The sequence below is a fragment of the Phyllostomus hastatus genome, unplaced genomic scaffold (genome assembly GCF_019186645.2).
Source record: "Phyllostomus hastatus isolate PE091 unplaced genomic scaffold, TTU_PhHast_1.1 phas_contig_40, whole genome shotgun sequence".
In the NCBI taxonomy this organism is placed as follows: domain Eukaryota; kingdom Metazoa; phylum Chordata; class Mammalia; order Chiroptera; family Phyllostomidae; genus Phyllostomus; species Phyllostomus hastatus.
This window is the reverse complement of record NW_025333872.1, coordinates 59,313,061-59,334,191: the sequence shown is the minus strand read 5'-3', so window position 1 is coordinate 59,334,191 and position 21,131 is coordinate 59,313,061. Positions and strand designations below refer to the sequence as shown.

General features: G+C 44.9%; 1 protein-coding gene across 1 annotated transcript; it reads right to left on the bottom strand.

The window, feature by feature from the left end:
* Nucleotides 1-2,060: 2,060 nt before the first annotated feature.
* On the bottom strand, nucleotides 2,061-20,645 carry MFSD4B (major facilitator superfamily domain containing 4B). The gene is given in 7 exon segments (XM_045843561.1): nucleotides 2,061-9,148; nucleotides 9,150-10,369; nucleotides 11,688-11,804; nucleotides 12,872-13,040; nucleotides 14,821-15,030; nucleotides 15,256-15,470; nucleotides 20,618-20,645. Coding segments are annotated over 7 exon segments (2,013 nt in total). The 3' UTR covers nucleotides 2,061-9,094.
* Between the last annotated feature and the right edge of the window lie 486 nt (nucleotides 20,646-21,131).

Genomic DNA, 21,131 nt, shown 5'->3' with positions numbered 1-21,131 from the left:
ACAACTGAGTGTCCCTGTGACCCGTAACCTTGTTGGCTTAGTCAGGGCGTCCCACCTGGCCTTCCCAGCCAAGACCGTTACACACACTCTTCTTACGTCCCTTTTGTGGGTGGTCTCTTTTCCTGACCTAGTGAGCCCTATTTTCTGATTAAAATTCCCCATCTTTGGCAGGTTTGTTTTTTCTGCAGCCAAGTGGTTGTGGAACCGCAGCAGCAGGAGCAGCTAACATGTATTGCATACTTAGTGTCCTGGTTTGCCAGGGCTGCCACAGAGGAACACCACAGACGGGGCGGCTAGAACTGAAACCGCCCCCACAACGCTGAAGGCTCGAAGCCTGAGCTCAAGGCACCGGAGGGCTGGTGGCCGCCGCGGCCTCTCTCCTTGAGGACTCTTGGCTTGATGTAGATGACTGTCTTCCCCCTGTGTCTTCTTCACACAGTCGCCCCTCTGGGTCGTCTGGGTCCAAATTTCCTCTCCACATAAGGACGCCAGTCATACCGGATTAGGGTCCACCCTAATGACCTCATTGTAGCTTAACTGCCTCTTTCAAGGCCCTGTCTCCAAATAGTCACAGTCTGGGGTCCTGGGGTTCGGACTCCGACATAGGAACTGGGGGCCGTGGGGACACATTTCGGCCCGTAACAGTGCGTAGGAGGCAACGCGCTAAGTGCCTTACAAACATTACCTCGTGTAGTCTCACTCCCTATACCATGAAGGAAACCGAGGCACGGAGAAATTAAACAAAGTGGTCAAGGTAGTAGGCAGCAGAGTCAGAACTCGAATCTAGGCTGACGAGACTCCTCAGCCCACACCACACAGCAGTTGTTTCTGTGTTCCATGGAACCATCGGAGTGTCCGAGAGGGGAATTAAATGGCGGCTGTAGTGAGCAAATCGAGCAATTCCACTCCCGAACCATCCTCTTTCCCAGGAGGAGGGAGCCAAGGGGCCCCAGCCCGTCTTCAAGTCGGTCCGGCAACCCACAGCCTCTTGGCGCCCCCTCCCGGCCTCGGGAGCCCTGAAGAGCAGGTGGTGCGGTCGCTCAGCCGCTCTCGCGCCTGACCCACTCCCGGGAAACGCAGTGCGAGTGGACCGATGAACCAAGCCCCTGCTCCCTCAGGGAACGTGCTGGGACCCTTGGACATCACGGCCAGTTAAACTTGAAATCCGGTCACATCTGGCCCATGCCAAGGCTGCTAGAGTTTTCTATATAGGATCCAGAAAAGCCCAAACTTGGCCCAGAGTCCCCGGCCTAAGGCAAAGGTACAAAGGGTCCCGGCCCGAGTGAAGTGCAGGGCTACACTCAGGCTGCTGACCGCGCGACGGCCGAGGCCGAACGAGGACACTCGGAGTGTCATCTGTAACTGCTCCGATGCAACAAGGGTGAGTGTGGTCCTTTGGTTTCTCTCGGCTTAAACTTTTCTGTTTTTAAAAACGTCTTCCCAAAACTCCAGAGAAGTGTGAAGGGGTGAGGAGGCTGCTGTGCACCTGAATCTTGCTCCAAGTTAGAAGCATTTAACCAGATCATCACTCTAACCGTTTTAACCAAATAAGAAAGAAAGAGGGCTGTGGGCACTAGAGCCAGCTTTCAGCTGCAGGGCCCTGTGCGTCGGGGAGCAAGGAGAAGCACCCGAGTTTCTGCAATTCCGAAACCCTCCTGTCCATTCTGAAACACGGATCTGTGATCATCTAGATGAGCAAATTATTACTCAAGTGAAACATTAAGATACCCAGCTCACAACAGCTTCTGTGGCGGACTTGTACGCTTAGAAATCAGATAATAAACGTAAGAGAAGCTGAAGGGCCAAGTATATTAGATGTCATCACAGATGTTAGATGTCCTTCCTAAAACATCTGTGAAATGAAAATAAAATACTATTAACATTTTAGGAACCCCATACTGCTATCACATACATTTTGGAGAACTCACAGAGTCAAACCCGGAAATATTCTTGACTAATTTCTGGAGAGATGCCTAACTAATTTTTAAACATCCATGAAATGAGAGACAAATTTTATGTTAAATCAACATCAACGTTTATTTTATTCAAACAAGCTTTCACACTGTACAAAGCCATGTAAACAGTCTTAAATCCAGCTGTAATAAATCTACAAGATCACCCCCACCCCATCAAGCCCCCCAAGTCAAAACGGCTCAGTGAAAACCTGTCTCGAAGGGCAACCTCCAAAGGCTTGTTGGGGCAGGATGTCAGACAGTGCTAACTGCTCCTTCCCTGACCACGTGGCAGTAAAGGTAACAGGAAATGGGGGAGCTCTTCCTCTCCAGTTTTCCTTCAGAGACAGTGCACAAGATTTTAAGGATCTACAAAAGCAGCACGACTTCACCTCGCTGCAAATTAGTCTTTAAAAAACCACTGTGACCAGCAGAGTTTCCAGGTCTCCGCACCAATAAAAGCAGCGGTTCTCCACCTTGAATGCAGGTTACACTTACTTGGGGGTACTTTGAAGAATATCGATAATCAGGCTCCAATCCAATTAAATTCTTATTTAAATAATAATGCTGGGCATCAGTCTTTCAAGGCAGTCGGGGTTGAAAACCACCGAGCAAAGGCTTATCATCACTTGACCCAGGAGCGAGGGTGTGTGTTGCAATCACACCTCTCCCCATGGCCCTTTCCTCCCGGCGGCTGCAGGAGCCAAGTGTCACTTCACCCTGCTCAACGTGACTAAGCACTATGCACATCCATATCACAGCCGGAAGACACTTTGTACCCCAAGATAAATAAAAAGTAACAGGGTCGCTTGACTGGTTCTGATCTCAAAAACAATAAAACCTCAAACATTTCCCATAAGCCTGGACTCCCCAGCAAAGCAATTTTATCCCTGGTTTTTACTGTGCTGATGTCTGAAAACTGGTCACGGCCTTTGTGACTATGATAATCGTGTGGGAAAGCTACTGCTTTTCCACCACGAACAGACTAATGCAAACCTGGAAACCCTGCTGGGTCCTGCTTTTTTCCTTTAAATACGTGTGATTTATTTGGCCAGTCCTCTTGCTCTTCACAGGTAAACTTCCTTTCCTAAATGCTCTAGTCTCTGAGTCTGTCTCCAACAAGGGTCAAGTCCCAAAGAGTGCTTGGACTTGGAACTGGGTAATCTCCTCCTAAGAGTAGAAAGTTCTCAGCAAGTGATAAGTAAGGGGCTGAGAAATGAGAACCACTCAGCTAGCCCACAGGTGTGACCCAAGATGCAGTTCAGCCAGAACCGTGACCTTCATGCTGAGCAAACCCCCCCGCTGGCACTGGGCTCCTGCGCTGCAGACTCTTGGAGCAGCTTTTCCCTATCTGAACCTCAACTGCACTGGGCTAAGTAATTTTCACAAAACTCTACACCAAGGACGACCCCAAAGATTACATGTGAAAATATAGAAATGAACAGACACACACACACACCATGGAAACAAGAGCTTGCTGTTTTACAGACTTTTCAGGAACCTACTAAAACCTATTACGATCAGATTTGCTGGCTCTCCAGCTAACAGAAAGTAGTGAGAGCAAATCTTACTGAAACAGTAAAACACAAGCCTGGTGAAGGCAAGGCCCTCATGAGTCCTGTCCTCTGCTACAGTCCCAGGGCGGTTAGTCAACACGGTCGGTGTGCGCTCAGTGCGTGCGCTCAGTGCCCGTCCAACGGCTGGAACGTGTGGAGCTGGAAATCCTTCTGGTCCGCAGAGATCAGAGCTGTGATAGCCCCTCTTACAACCTGGGAGTCCTTCTGTAGCTCACTCGTGCTACCCTGCTGGGACAGAGCTTTTTTCCTTGGTAAAAAATCAAACTGTCCACTACCAACCTTGCCTAATAAGCTCTCCAAAAGAGTTCTGCAATTTGGTCTGATTTCTTTCCAATTCTGGTTCAAAACACAAACCAGACCAACACTGCCAGGCCTGACAATTTGCATCGAATTCAGACATCCACTAGCAAGCAAACATTCACCGAGCCCAGAGCCCAGCACTACCCCAGGTACAGCACACCATGGAAACAAGAGCTCCCCTTTTGGGTGCGACAGCGCCGGACTCCGGGCAGTGGGGGAAGGAGTGCAGGGGAGGCCACTCTCTGGATGGGGGAGCAGGCACCTTACAAACTCAGCATGTTTAAACTCAGAACAACTTCTAAACACCCCTCCAGGCTACCCATTAACTAATATAATCAGGCCTTTCTTAAGTGCCATGATAATTTATATTACGCCATTTGACAAGCTATCTAGCACAACCTTTCTGACCCTAGATATATGGTAACTTCTAGAACAACAGGAAATAAAGCCTTTTTGGAAAAGCCTTGTGCAATTACCTGTTTAACGCCTTGTTTCTCCCCCTAGACCTGTGCTATTCAATATGAGAGCCACTAGCCAATATAAATTGAAAATTCATTTTCTGTGTCATACCGGCCACCTTTCAAGGACTCAATTCAGCAGATGTGGGAGCAGCTTCTGGCGGGGCACAGACACAGAACATTTCCGTCAGTGTGGGACCTTCCACCGGACAGGCCTGGAGCACACCAGAGGGGCAGTCCCACGAAGACGGAACCTTCTGCTCTTCTCACCGGTGAGCACCCAGCGCCTCCCACACAGACCGCCAGAGGGGAGGCACTCGGTAAGCACGTGAAGTTAAGCACCCAAGGGCCACGGAGAGGACTGGAGAGGACAAAGTCCTGGAGTGTGCGCGTGAGGAGCGGGTGCCCGGGGACTGTGCACTCCCCAAGGTTGAGGGTCAAATCTAGGAAAGCTAAAACAAAACAAATGAAATCCCCAAAAGTAGTAAAGAATTCGACACTCCCGAAAAGGGGAACTTGCTACCCCAAGTCTAGTGAGCCCATGGGCCAGAAGCACCCCGTCACCAGGAGCTTGTTAGAAATGAGGAATCTCGGCCTCCACCCCTGTCCTACTGGCTGGGAATAGCAATTTTAACAAGCCGTTTTTTAATTTATTGATTTTAGAGGGAGGGAGGGAGAGAGAAACATCAGGTTGTTGTTCCACTTATTTATGCATTCATCGGTTGATTCTTGTTATGTGCCCTGACTGGGGATAGAACCCGCAAACTTGGTGTATCAGGATGACACTCTAATCAGCTGAGCTACCCAGCCAGGGCTTAACAAGCAGTTTTAATGAACATTAACATATGAGAAGCACTAGTCTAATTCTCTCTCTGTCCTTTCAGACTGAGCAAGTATCTCTCAAACAGCAAATGTGAAACAACCACTATGTACAACTGCATATAAATCTACAATTAATCTCAGTAAAGAAATATTTCTCACAAAATTTGAATCATATCTTAAGGCTTTTATTTTTATTTAATCTTTATTGGATTTTTTCCATTACCACTTAGTTCCCTTATACACCCCTCCCCTAACAGCCACCACACTGCTGTCCGTGTCCATGAGTCCTTTTTCCATCCCTCACCGCCTACCCTCCCCCACATTTAGCTTTTTTCCCTTTCCTACTACTATAACCCCAGTGCACCCCACAGTATCAGAAAATACCAAACCCACAGAGTATCTGTAGGTTCACGCATGCACACACACTCGCACCACTGTGGACAGAACCAGTGGCATGGAACCCACACACCAGAGGGCGCCCCAGAAGAACGTGCCTGTTTCCATTAAGGGTCTTAAGCTCCATTTTACTAATAACTGTTAAGTGTCAGGATTGATACATTACTATGATAAACCCAAAATTCTGGTTATGAGAAAATTATCCTAATTATTCAATGAATCTACCTGAAACAAAATCATTTCACACGTAATCTGAGTCTCACACATCTTTCAGGGCTGTGTTGCTATTGCTTTAATACACTACGATTCTTCAAACTAATAACCAGTCTACCAACTACAGTGTTATACACCCTGCACACAAAATGCAAGTTGTTTCTGATACTATCACATTTTTTTTACCCCTTTACTCCTTACTAAGGAAATTAAGTTGATGAGAAATGTAAGAACTTTTCTAGGTGTTTAGGGTTACGAATCACTTATACTTGTCCCTTATATTTTTATGTATTTACCTAATCTTCTACCATGACCTTTTTAAACTACCTGCATTACTTTTATAATAAAAACTGACTTTTAAAAAGGATTTTTATTTAAAAAATAAAGAGTAATGGAAAAATGCTTTCAAAATGTTCTTGCACTTTACTATGAAAACACAATAAAACTGAAATTTACCTATTTCCCTCATATTAAGCTGCATTTGAACAGGTTAAAAGCACAGTGGTGAAGGGCATAAAATAAAATGTCAAGGAAAAAAAGGCATAACTGAGTTAACCCATCCAGTGCCCCACAAATAAAAAATGATTCCCCCAACCAGGTCTGCCACCCGGCCTGTGCCTGCGGGGAGCCTGCCATTCCCACAGAAGCGCACCCCCTACCCCTGCTCTGCCCCCGATCTGTGAGTAACTGCTGAAGTTTCCATTTCTCCCCAGAGCCAGCTGTTTAACTCTCCCGACCTCTATTTTGCAGGCACCTGATTATATAACCCTCGATACATCACACCCCTGTACTAGCCTCTCCCCTTGGATGCGGACGGAACCTGTGCCTTGCTTCTAAGATAACAGGACATGGCAAAGGTGATGGGACAGCACTCCCGTGACACTGTTACGTAAGATTCCATCTTAGTAAACTCTTAGTGGGCAAGAGATTCCTGCAAGCTTTGAAGAGATGAGCTGCCAGGTTGTGAGAGCATCTGTGAGCACCACATGGCAACGAACTGTGGGAGGTCCCAAGAACTGACGCTGGTGCCAGCTGACAGCCAGCAACACACGGGACCTCGGTCTACCACAGCAAGGAGCTGAGTACTGCCAGCAACCTCGTGGGCCTGGCAGGGAACCCAGGCTCCTGAGAGGAGCGTGGTCCACCCAACAGCCGGACGGCAGCCCTGCGAGACCCGGAAGTCACACCCAAATTCCTGACCCAAGGAAACTGAGATTTTAAGCAGCTAAATTTGTGGTAATTTGTTACACAGTAATAGAAACTTCAGTACTGGTCATTTCTATATCAGCAGCTACTTACCTAAGAAATCGATTACTAGGATGAATGCTGATTCTGGGAACTGTGCTCAGTCTTACTCTTCCAATATGGAAATACATAATCAAACTTTAACAATACCTTTAATCTCATATTGCCATTCACATTTGTTTGTGGGCCTCTAGTGGATTTTCCAGTGTGGATTTCTAAATTGTCTGCCATGTTCGTATTAACATCCTTCTCTCCCTGAGCTGCATCCTCTACCCTCCAATGCAGACACTGCGGGTGGAGTCCCTGTTCCAGCCAGGCTCCCAGCTGCCCAGTAGCTGCTACTGCCTGAATACCAACAACCCAAGGAAAAGCCACAGATGGTGCAGAGGCAACCTCCAAGTTCCAGCTAAGAGAAAACTACAGTACAAGAAGAGCAAGAAGCACAGGCTTTTCACTGTTAATTTATCCCCCAGCCCTCTCCAAACCCATTAGATCATTAACATGAACTAGTGCACTGGCAGGTTTATAAAGCGAATGGGCAGTGGTCAATAAAAGCACTGTAATGCACTTAAGTTAAAAAAAAACAAAGGCAAATTTACATAATTAAGAAAAAGGAGACACACTGCAATAAGGTAGAATTTCCATGTTATTCAGCATAAAACATGGTAAAGAGATGTGAACAAAACCTGTCATCAATGCTAGTCATTTTTCAAAGGGTCGCCCACACCAGCTCTGCTACCTTCGCAGGAAGCACCCTTTGTGACCCCTGACTCCTAGGCCACCAAGACGGCTCTCACCATTACTTTGGTTTCCTTGGTATCTCAGACTCACAAAGGAGGAGCCTTGGATGAGGGACGCAAGTATTCCAATCACTAGAAACTGTGCCTAATTGTCCATGAAACTAACAGCCTGGTCTCAGTGCTTACAATGGGACTCGATGAGGAGATTCTGCAACAACAAGGCTCAGACCCAGACTCTGCTACTGAGGTAGGCAAAGGACCTCAAGAGACCCTGAACACAGTCCTGCTACTAACGCAGCAGCTCCAAAATAGGGATTTGGAACACAGCATTGCCAAATCTCATTTGAGCATCGAGGACATTAGCATATAAAAAAAAACTTTTCCTTTTAAAATGGCTAAAAATAATCTCCATAATTGAATGAAATACTGTATTCCACAGAATCTAAGACACTGATTGTAAAATGCAACAGTATATATATGAAAAAGAACTTTCAATTAAGTTTGTCACGATGTTAAATGATCATTGATTTTAAGATATATTCTGCTTTCAGAGATGTTAAAAATGTGGGAAAAAAGGTGAATTTTTGAATCAATGAAATTCAGAACTTAAAAAATTTATTCCTCAGGTAATTATTCAAATAAAGTAGTAAACACTGAGTTTCTTAAACTCACATGTATTTATAATCAGCAGCACATTCCTGAAGCTATTGATTTTATTTCACTTCTTGGAAATGAAGAGTGGAGTGGCACTTACACTAATTTCTAGCAGATACCTTACGCAAACTTTAAAACTTATGGATTCCTAGTTCGAAAACTGTCTTATTTTCACTTACGGAATCCCAGATCGAAAGATGAGGTAAAGGAGGCCTAGGCCAGGTGAGTGACCGCGTGCAGGGCCAGAAGGCCAGGAAGCGACAGTCAAGGCTTGAAGCCATGTCTATAGGGCCTTGTTCTGTGTTCTCTTCAAGGGAATCGAATCAAACGAGGCATCAGCACTCTGCGGCCCAACAGTACAGGCAGGGTAAAATAAGTAAACACAATCTCTGTCCAGGTTCAAAGAGGCTATTCTATGCAATGACTCTCTCCCACTTTCCTGGTAGAATACTGGTGATTGATAACTTGTTCAACTAATCAATCTTCTTTGCATGCTCTGAGAGGGGAAGACAGTAAAATATTACCTCATCAGCCACATGCCAAACACCAGCCTCACAAGATCCTGCTGCACGAGACCACTGGTTCTTCATGGAAGATGCTGGGAATTACAGAACATATCAAAACCTTCTAGTATGTGCTATACTCTGACCTAGACATTTCGACCCCCAAAGTGTGCTGAAAATCTGCTAATGCCCTGCTCTGGCTGGCTTCTTGAGAACTGGCAGTTATTCAAAAAGTCAGTGAATTATCCATCTCCTCTCAGTGCTAGTCCCTTTTGTCCTGGTTTCTTGAAAGCTGATCCACAGGGCACTTGCCAGTATTAACCGGGGAGAACTCACACACTAATGCGTGTGACTGGAACTGGTTGGAGATTTCCGCTGTGGGCTCCATCAGAATATTTCTAGATGTCTCTATTACAGAATTCCTCATTGTGTCATTCATTTCAATCACTTCAAAATCCATTTCATTCCATTTTTCTGCATCATCATCTTCATTCCCTTCCTCATAGTCATTTAGCCCAGGGCTTGGGAGCAAAGCTTTCTGGTCCTCACTTTTTCTGTGCTCTTTTCGCTGACGACTGAGCGGTGAGGTGGCTAACTTATACATCACAGGAAACAAAACAGCAGTAGCTACTGCCGCCCCCAAAGAGGTGTACAAAACCACAGGTAGATCAGGATATTTCCCTTGAAGAATTCCAATGACTGCAGGAATAGCCATTTCCCCCAGGGCAGCACCGACTACAAAAAATGCCGCTGCTTTCCCGTGGATGGTCGTGTACTGCTCAACCCAAGAAATACCGCTGGGGAACGTGGTCGCCATCGAGGCCCCATACACTGAACTTGCGACCCACAGACAAGTCGCATTCTTGTTAAAAATCACCAGAAATAAAGATGATGCCAGGCTGCCAATATTGCTCAACACAATCATCGTTCCAGGTTGTAAACATGTGGCAAAAAAGATGGCCAGGCCCCTGCAGGCTGCAAAGGACCCCCAGAATATGGAGTTCAGCCCAGCCGCTTCACTCTCGGCCATGCCGGCATGGGTGACTGCAAACGAGAAAACGTAAGAGCCATAGGTGACCTCGGCTCCGACATAAAAGAAGAAGAACACAAAAAGGAGACAAAGAAGGGCGTTGTGATATTTAGCTCTTCGGGACCTCTGGGCAGATGCTTTCACTTTTTCCTGCTGTGAGCTTTTCTTTAAAAACAGAGCAAACAGAAAGAGGCAAACTACAAAAATGTAAGTACCGATAATAACATACGCCCACAGCAAACGCATATTGCCAGGTACTCCGAACAGAGATTCTGAGTCAGCTCCAGGTGACTGGCTGAGAGACGAGCGGTTAGCGTCGGCCTCGGCCTCGGTGTGGTTTCCAGCCGCCGCCGGTGCGCCCAGAGCCACTTTAGCCAGCAGGGGAGCCAAAAAGGCCCCCAAGGCAAAACTGAAGTGTAAGGCCTGCATGTGTGGGGCTCCTGTGTCGCCCCAAATAGCCAAGATTAAGACGTTACCACCTACCGATGAAAGACAGAAAAAAATATTTAATCATGTAAGTTAGTAAAAAACAGTTCATTACTATCAGAAAGAAGATGAGTCTATTTTACATGGCACAAAGATTATAATATTCTAAGTTGTAAATGTCGCTGCTAAGCTAATTCTATGATTAAGGAACTCTAACCCACCACCACCACCAGAGAACTCTAAGCACTGTAACATCAAAAGTTCACAAATGGAATTCCACCCGCTACTAAACCACCGCCTCCTTGGGCCAGGCACAGGCGGCCCAGGATTTTTATAACCCAGTTTTAATGTCAGGCTGGGGGAGAGGGGAGTGTTTATATATTTGTGTATAAGTATTTCAAATACATATTATCATCAGGGAGTGGCCAAATTACCAACTCTTTCTGTACTTTCAATTGGTAGCCACTTGAAGAAAATGACCTATGTGCATAGCAGATGTAAGGCACGTGTTCAGGAATCTGAACGCTCCGGGATTCCGCTGTGCCCATTCCAGGAAACAAGGGCACTGCCTAGCACCGCATGTGCACTACCTGTGCGCCTGGCAAGGCGAGAGGCAAGAAGCATCAAGTCTTGAATTTTCTTTCTCTTTCATTTTTTAAATGTATCTATGGATAAATTCCACCCTGTAATTTTACAACCAAACTAAGCCTAAAGTATAAAATATTTCTTCAACCTTTCCAATAACAGTAGAGCAGACAACAGGAGGAGAAAGCTGGTTTTAGGGGTGAACAAATGTCATGTACGTTATTTAGTAGGTTTTAAAACGTATCAAGCTGGGGGGGGGACCAGAATTGAGGAGGGGGTGGAATCAATGAAATAATAATAAAATAAAACATATCAAGATACATGATACATAGAGAGGATCTCCTCCAGGAAGGCAGAAACTTTTGAGAGAAAAGGAAAAGAAGGAACATAACATTTGGCACAAGTTTCTCTTAGTTCAAAAGGCAGAGTGCACTTTACATGAAAGAGGTGTTTCTAGGATTCCCCAGCCAAACAGTTCTTCCCACACGGCAGTGATAAAGTTCTTCCCCAAAGGGAAAGCTCGCTCATCTGCAGGGCAATCACCCACATGGGGGCTGGCTAACGAGTCCGTATTCGGTGCTGTGATTCAACAATCTCTCACAGTGCAAAATTCTTTACATTCCCTCTGCTCAACAAGGACAGTGGTTACCAGGAGGGTTCTATTCTGTCTGGGTGACCCGGTGTCCCACTCAGCAGGTCAGTGTCCACCAGGGACACATCATCCGCTCCACTCTTTCTAGCAGCAAGTCTTCTACGCCCAGAGATGACGCCGAAAGGCTCACTAACCTGTATCCAGAATGCCAATCGAAACACCAAAGACGGCCATCATGACAACCAGCAGCACTGCCGTCTTACAAAGCGGCACGAGGTAAAGGCCCACGGTGGTGGCCAGCAACGACAGCCCTGAGGAGAGAGGGGAAGTCGGCTGTCAGAGTCGGTGCCCATGCGGATGGGCGCGGGACATGTTGGCATCGGAGAGGCTCGGCTTCTACAAGTGGTCATCTCATCTGAAAGCTTTTACAATCTTTATGGACTATAAAAATTATTCTAATGTGAATATATTTCTAGCACTACTAATAATCAAATTATAAAGTATACCACAAGGCAAAGTTTTATTGCAAAACAGACAGCTCAAACATTACTTACTTAAATGTTTCATATTTAAGGACCTAGAGAGAATTTTAGATCTGAGGAAAAAAAAAAAAGACAAAAAATGAAATGCAATTACTACAATACTTGGTAGTGAAATGGATTAAATAAGTTAGTTTGGGGGGTAGGGAGGGAAACCAAAGAAGTATATTCTTTCAACCCACTTTGGGAATCAGAGGATTATTTATCAACAATCAGTTTATTATTCATCAACAATAATAAATCATTCTCCTCCTTACTTCCAAAGCAATTTTATCACATTAATCCAAACTTTCTTTAAACATGTCCATTTGTTTTTTTAAAAAAGGAGTAAGTTAAAAGCACTGCCATCCCTTTCAAGGGTGAGGCACAGAAGTCTGGGCTCGTTACTGACAGGGGGCAGCAGGGACACAAGTTCTGCCTCTGTCATTTCACACCCGCACCACCCCTCTCTCTCCTCAGCGCGGGGTTTGGCTTGGGTAGTAGGTTCATGGAATTCATTTTGATCTGTGGTGACCCCAGATCTGCTCCAAACCCTGACAAGCAGAGCTTTTCAGATAGCCAGCCTGTGATCTAGGGCTGATGTCTAAATTCCAGTGACAGCTAGGAAGGCCAGGGATGGCTAAGCCACCCCAGGACGAATCTAAATGTCCAGAGGGGCCCAGCCCAGACTCCTTGAACTGCCAGAATGAAAGCAGGCAGCAGGGAAACCTGGCTTCTCCTAAGGACACCTAACACTACCCCCTTGAAGCATCAACCACTTGGCACGCAAGTATGTTTCATGTTTAAAAACAATTTGTAAATTCCTTGAAAGTCATAAAGCAAAATTTGTGTTTACTTACCCAAAAGTAAAAAATGATTCATAGCGTCAAAAAGAACTCCACCGATCACAGAGCCACTCAGATATCCAAAAGCACGGCCCACAAAAATCAGAGAAAGACTGCTGATGTTACGGTTTACATTTGCTGCCAAATCTGGAAATGTGGGTCCCAGGATAGAGACACTCAATCCCTAAAATTTTGAAAGACAAAAGCTTTTATTTATAATCATTAAATAATGTCTGTTTGGTAGCTCTTTTCACCATTCGAAAGGGAGGAGGGGGTGTGCCTGCAAGGCGCGGATCACCTGCAGTCCCACAGTCAGGAAGAACTCACGGCGACGGTGACGACGCCAGGGCACCTGGAGCTACACTCCTGATTCGGGGGCGCCAGCTCCTCCTGTTTTTCTAATTTTGACAACTCTCAATTTTTTAAATTTCTTTAATTCTCTTGGTTTTTGCTACAACTGTTTCTTTTTTGGACAATATCATACATGGCTATTTTGTATCAATAATAAATGTAATGTTGAGGTAATTTTTCAAATAGTTTTGTATATTTTGAAATATACTACATGTACAAATAACTAACACAAAAATTTAGATGTTAAAAATTTTAATTATTAACCCGTCAAAATATTACTTCCATTTTTGACGTTATTAAAACAGCAGTACTTCCGGATATACATGGGGTCCTTCCTCTGAATTACATCATATAAAACACGCAGGAGATATATGTTTAGAAACGACTTATATATTTCTAAATCCACATTTTTTATGTGTGTGGGGTTAGTGTATTTTTTCCATTACTGTTCATTCCCCTTATACCTTCTTCCACTTCCACCCACACCTCCCCTAAATCTATGCTTTCCTTCAAAGAAAAACCCGCTGCCATTAGAAGTTGTCTATAAGGCTTTCTTTGTAAATAGTACATACACATGTATACAATGACTTTAAAAATAAAATTTTACTAAAAGATAACATAGTGTTAGCAAGAATTAACAGTTTCAGTTGGCTTTCAGAGAAAACTTTTAAAAAATATTTCTAATTGGTCTACATGTCAAGAATAACTTACTCAAATTGCACTGCTGTGCTCTAAAGGCTTAGGTGAGTCCCCTGCCCACACCGGAGCAGTCCCCAAGGAAGGACCCATGCGCCTGGGCACAGGTGGAGAGGAAGCACCCTGGGGGGAAGCCAAACCCCAGCTGTAATCAAATTAGTTCCTACCCTCAGAGCTTTTACAACAGGATCTGGCACACAGTCAGGGCTCATCAAGCGTCTGCAGTTTTTCTTTTTTCAGATCAAAATATTCTAAGACTCTCCTCAGAAGACTCACCCTCCCAACTCCCCAGGGTCCCAATACTCAAGACAAGGGATGAAGGATAGGCTTCCGGAAATACGGGAATCACAGGGAGGCTAAGGGGATTGGCAAAAGCAGCTTCTAGCCTTGCAGTTTGCTCTAAGGAAAACATTGAAGTTTTCTTCATTAAGGATCTGAAGTTTGTTTTACATGGGATTGTGATCAAAATAAGAGAGATTATTTCTAGCTATACCACTTAACCAGCTGTGTCATCAGGAAAACTCACTGTCCCTCTCTGGCTCTATTTCCCTATCTGCAAAAATAAGGAGTTGGCTGAATTTGGTGAGAAGAGAAAATCCCAGAAAAACCAGCTTTGTGCAGTAATTTGGTTTGGAGGTTGGGAGGGGGCAGCGGCTATAGACCTGGCAACCCCGCTTGCATCTCCCCACCCCATACAGGAGAGGTAGCTAGGTTTGCTGGAGCTGGGAAATCAATCTTGCACTTGACAATAAACCTCCAAGATTAAATTGTACCCATTTTCCAGATTATGAAACTGAGGCTCGGGCAGATTAACGCGCTCAAGGTCAAGCAGTTTGCAAGCGGCGGAGGCGAGATCACATTCTTTACAGAAGGCCTGCTCATGCCCCGGCCCTGGAGGGCTCCAGCCCGGTTCTCACCAGCCCCAGGAAGGCGGCACACAGGATCACGGTGATGAACCAGCGCAGAGGGCTCCCGCCCCCGCCGCTCCGCCGGGAGCCTGCCACAGCCTCCGGTTCATTCTCCGCCGGGACCTCATCCTGGAGAAGCCGGTTCCCAGCAGCCGGGGACCCGGTCCCACGGAGTTCCAGATCCAACTCCAGCTTGGCGGCTCGAGAGAACCTGTCTTGCTACTTCCCGGCTTCTCAGCGGGGCCTCAGGAACTCCAAGCCTAGACCCGGCCTAGCGCCCCCAGAGCCGGCGGTCTGGGTTAGTGCCACCTCCCTGGGGCTGGCCCCTTATCAAAGCACACAAGTCAAACTTCGGAACCCGCCGGTCGCGGCAGGTTTCTGACGCGCGCCCTCCTGCACCCTACACGCCTGCGCGTATCACGTGATGGAAATCTGGCCACTCGCCAACCACGTCCTCGCCGCAAACCGGAAGTTGATATGGTTGCCTAAGAGACTGGACGCTGTACTCCCCCCCTTAGCGTCAGGCAAAGCTGGACCCGTAGAAGCTGGCGCCCCTTGGCGTAGTGAACTGGAGCTGCAGCCTGGGACCGGAGGAACCGTTATATGAAAATACGGAACAAGAATTGCAAGAGATGGCTTCGCGTCCGCTTCTCGGGCCTCTAGGGCGCAAAGGGAGCCCAAAGGTCTGTCCTTGAACAACTTTCTAAGATTCCCTCCCTCGCTCTTTGGAAATCTGTCGGTTATCGCTCACTTAACATTTATTGAAACGCACATGTAAGCACGTGTATAATCTCACTTATCCCTCGTAACACTGTAAATTCCATGTTATCCTCTTTTCACAAATAGGAGGATTAAGTCATAGACAATTAAGTAGCATCTTGCCCAAGGTCAGGGAGCAAATCCGTGGCTGTACATTATAACAGTATAACAGTACTCAAGGAAGAAATCTGGAACCAAAACTGCAGTTTCAAGCGCACTCTCACCCCAATCCCTGCAAACAATTCCGTTGTTTAGGGAAGTGGAACAGCGCATCAACTTGCAGAATGCCTTGAGTAAAGCTATGCCAGCAGAGAAGGAAAGGCTTTCTTTATCAGACACCAGCTCTTTGTTTGCTCTTCGACCAGACCACAGCCTCAAAATGTATATTTTTCTTTACCGTCTCTCTGAAATATTTTCCACCCGATCCTCTCTAATCCATTTAGGCTCCCAGACTACAAACCTGAGTCTCATTATCACTGCCCTTACAACCCATATCTCCAGCCCCACCATCCACTTGGTCATTACTTCCCTTTGCAACGTACCTCAGAAAGTATGCCGATGCTATGGTTTAAAAGAACCTGTTTTTTATTTCAGAGGCAAGAAAGGTCCATTTGAGCCCTGGTTGATGTAGCTGAGTGGATTTAGCGTGGTTCTGTGAACCGAAGGGTCACCAGTTCAATTCCCAGTCAGAGCACATGCCTGGGTTGCAGGTCAGGTCCCCAGTACTGGGTGCTTGAGAGGCAACCACACATTGATGTTTTTCTCCTTCTTCCCCTGCCCTTTCCCTCTCTCTAAAAATAAATAGATTAAATATTTTTTTAAAAAGTCTCTCTGAGTTTGATATGGTTGAAACAGAATAGGAAACAGTGTGGGAGAGGTAGGTTAGGTAGAAATTGTAAAGGGTTCTATAAGCACACAGAACGCAGTTTAGACTTGAGCAACACGCTTCTACTGGCGCGCTGAGATCTAATGAAATTAAACATATTGGTAGGGATTCAAGCTTCACCAAATTTCATCTTTATCCCCTCAATCTGAACTCACCTTTTTTCTCAGCAAACCTGCTCCTATTCTGACATGCCCATCCACTGTCCCAGCCCAGTCATGAGGAATCTGAGGTCCTCCCTTGACACTTCCTTCTTTCTCTCTTGTCGGTTCATCACCTGGCCCTGGCGATTTTATTTCTACAGATCAGCACCTTTTGACTTTTTTCATCTCATGGCACATATAAACTAATCACTAAAATTCTGCAGCACACCAAAAAAATATATTTTTTAGCCTAGCTAACAAAAAAATAGGTATAATTTTGATTCATTCCCACTGGATGGCTATTGTTGTGTTGTTTGTTGTCATTTTTTTTAATTTAACAATCAAGGGAAAAGAGGTCAGTGCCCCTGACTAAGTGGTCAGATGCTGCGCATTTTAGACATTCCTGCAGCACACCTGTTGAAAATCACCGCTAGAGATGTTTCTGACATCGAGCTTCTGTTCTATACTATTATCATAGCCTGCTTTTAAAACTTTTACCCATAAGTATCTAACTGAAATGAAAATCTGCTACATAAAACCCTCCAACTCTTCCCTAAGGATAAAATCCAATTTCATCTGCCATCGTCCACCTCTCTAGCTTCAACGCCTCACTCCCCCTATCTCGTTTCCATTCCAATAACTAAATTGCTGTTAGTTCTTTTTTTTTTAAGATTTTAATTAATTTATTTCTTTTTAGAGAGGAAAGGGAGAGAGAAAGACAGAGAGAGAGAAACATCAATGTGCAGTTGCTGGGGGTCATGGCCCACAACCCAGGCATGTACCCTGACTAGGAATCGAACCTGTGACACTTTGGTTCGCAGCCCGCGCTCAATCCACTGAGCTACATCAGCCAGGGCTAAATTGTTATTAGTTCTTCACACATTATTTCTCACTTTCTTACCTTTGATCATATTGTCCTCTCTGTCTCAAGTGCCTTCTCTCTCTTTTACCTGCTGTGGCAGAATCTTTATACTTTCTTCCTAAGTGATTGTTGTAACTCAGCAATTTCACAAGTGGTGTGCCCCGGAATTTTTAAAACATGTAATACCTGACTATTTAGTCACAGGCCCTGACCTTTTACATTGTAGAGATGCTGGATCCTGTTAAAATCCTTCTCTGGAAAATGTATGTTTGTTTAAGCAGGCAGTCAACCTGGTCAAATTCACATTGCCAGTTTCCTACCACCTTCCTGGGTGATGGGTTGCAATCTCAGTTCAGTTTTCAAAGCCTCTGCTCTGGGTCTGTCCTAAACACATACCACTCAGGGGTCAATCTGGGACTTGGGCCAGTTATTAAAGTCTTTGCTAGGCTCCTCTGGGTCTCTTTTTTTTTAAGATTTTATTTATTTAGTTTTAGAGAGGGAAGGAAGGGAAAAAGAGAGAGAGAGAGAGAGAGAAACATCAATGTGTGGTTGCTGGGGACCGTGGCCTGCAACCCAGGCATGTGCCCTGACTGGGAATCTAACCTGCAACACTTTGGTCCTCTGGGTCTCTTGCACACAAGTGCAACTCAGGACTGAACCCAAGACTTGTGCGGCTCATGCAGAAAATTAGGGTCCCCTTCCCTACCTCTCTCCATCCTCCAGACTGCGCCTACTTTCCAGCTCACAGGGGCTTCTTTTCTCAGTTCCTTGGACCAGACATACGGGGTTTCTGTCAGAGTTTCAGCTATCCTTGATACCAAATGGGGCCCCACCGTAGCACTAAGCCATAAGAATAAAAAAGAAAACCCTGGCCAGGTATATCAGTTGGTTGGAGTGCTGTCCCATACACCAAAAGTTGAGGGTTCAATCCCCAGCCAGGGCACATACCTACACTGCCAGTTGGATTGCCAGTTGGGGCATGTATGAGAGGCAACTGATGAATGTTTCTCTCTCACATCCATGTTTCTGTGTGTGTGTGTGTGTGTGCATGCATGTGTGTGTGCATATGTGTCTCAGCATATCTATAAACATATCCTTAGATGAGGATTAAAAGAAGGAGAACGAGAAGGGAGAAGAAAAGCCAGGAAATTTACCCCCTTGCAGGTTTCTTTTCTCGGGGTCGACCCATTTATATACTTTTTGGAGTCCTCCGGCAGTTGATATTTGCATTTCGTTTTGAGTTTTTAGTTGTAATCCATAGGAGAGATGGGCTAGAGTAGGCTTATGATGCCGAAGCTAAACCAGAACTACTCCTACCTGTCTTTTAAGAATCAGCTGAGGTATCCTTCCTCTAAGGTGCTTTTTCTGACCCTCTTCTTGGCCTTGAGGCTGTTTTAGTCTTCCTCCTTTGTGCATAATTCTAATAGTCCACCTACCACCTCACACGGAGTTTTCCTATTTATGTGTCATCTTCCCACCATACTGACAGTGCCAAAGAGAAAGCACTGTGTCTTATCTATCTTTTATCATAGTGCCTGGCACACAGTGGGTCTTCAGTAACTGTTTGTTGAGTATAGTAGACTTATTCTGAACAACCTAGCCAAAAAAATCTGAATTCCTATGCAGCTGTGCCCTGCACGTTCTCATACACTCCCGCTTGTCTGAGAGTTCTGGCAGACCTCGTGTTTAGCCCCGAGTGGGTTGTAAGCTCAGTGGGATGGAAACAGACAATGGGTCTAATGTTTCTCTCTCCTCTGCAGCATTGTGTTATATGCTTAATGAATATCACTTAACTGAGTCAAGGTTCAGTAAACTAATTTTATTTTTTTAAGATTTTATTTATTTATTTTTAGAGAGAGGGAAAGGGAGGGAGAAAGACAGGGAGTGAAACATCAATGTGTGGTTGTCTCTAGTGCCCTGCCTACTGGGGACCTGGCCCACAGCCCAGGCATGTGCCCTGACTGGGAATCAAACCAGGCACCCTTTGGTTCACAGGCCCGCACTCAATCCACTGAGCCACACTAGCCAAAGCCAGCAAATTAATTTTAAAATGAAATGTTTTAGGAGCACCTTTCTATTTACTAGGTGGGGTGCTGCCCAAATCATGTTATGAAATGTTGACTAAAGCCAATTAGATCTTTAAAAAAATTAAATGTTTTAATTCACCCTGATTAAACTCCAAAAATAAATTCTCTAAAGGGAAAGATGTACTTTCTAACTCTTCCCCACTTCACTCCTAACAGTAGGACACTTTTTCCAATTGCCTCAGGGGGGTCACTCACTGTCTTTACAAAGGGGTGGGGGGCTTTACTTCAGACAACTCAGGAGAAATAAAAATGTTGACAGGTCATTTTGTAAATTGGAAATAAACATAGCTTTATTGGTTACCTTGAAAATGGAACCATTTTACAGTCTATATGACCATTTACCTAACAGGAAACTATCTGGATCATGGGCACTAATATGGTACCATCTTGGCATGTTTGTGAAATGGCAACAAGGAGGCAGATTTTTCATCTTTCACTTGAAATATTAGTCTGGGTGAGTGTGAGGAGCTAGATGGATTGTGTTTGGGGCACTGTCTCATGACCTACTTAATCTTTATCCTCTGGAGGAACCAATTTTTTACACTGATCAAATGGTGTCTAGTTAGTGCTTACAGCTCGTCATGAAAAAACTAGCTGTCCTAACTACTGCCTTTGGTATGCCCGTATCACCCTGTAACCTCGTCACTAACAGCCCAGCCTGTTAAACCCAACTCTCCCCAAGATTTAGTTTCAGTAAGATAACTTTTATGTTTGTGCCATGTACCTTGAAAATGTAGAAATAATATCTAAAATATCTGACTGACATCAGTGTCTGTTAGATGTATTTTTCTTATTAAAAATAAAAACTTACTGATTTTGAAATTAAATTTCCTTTTAAAAAACATAAACTTAGAATTTCCTTTAACGGGATCATTCTGACACTGAAGACGACAGGATTTTCTCAATCTGCCATCCTAATGGTCTCCTGTGCTGTTACTGATCAATAAAATCTTTGTTTTGCTGTACTATTATTAGCCAAAATCAATTTATCAAGAGAATAAAAACAAAGCAAGGATCATAGCTACCTTAGGCTCTGCAGAAAACAAAAATAGACTAACATTTCGTGAAGTACCGAGAGCTTCAGAAGCGATCAGAGTCATCTGCGTAAAGAAGAAACCACTCCCAGTGCTCTCTGAGTGACATGGGCTTCCTCCAGTTCTGTACAGAAGAGGCCGCTCAACTGAAGCTAGAAACTTTGCCCTGGAACAAAGGAAAAGCTGGAAATCACAGATGGCTGTCAGCCATTCTAGTTTGATCACTGCCATCTATTACCACCCTTGATACTCACTACCTGCTTGGAAAGTTTCCAAAATCTGTGTAGAAATCCCCATAGAGACAAGGACTATCATGTTGCTAAACTAGGAACAAATACCAGCAACAGTATTTCTTTTTAATTTCTAAAGCAAACCATATAAAAGCCCACCTTGATTTAGTTGTCAAATAGTTATTAAATACCTATGCCAGACATTGTTCTAACAATGAACACATGAGCACAAACTTCTTCCCTCATGGACAAGACAAAGAACAACTGCATTTGTGGTCAGATAATATGATGTCAGATGGTGATGAGTACTCTAAAGAAAAAT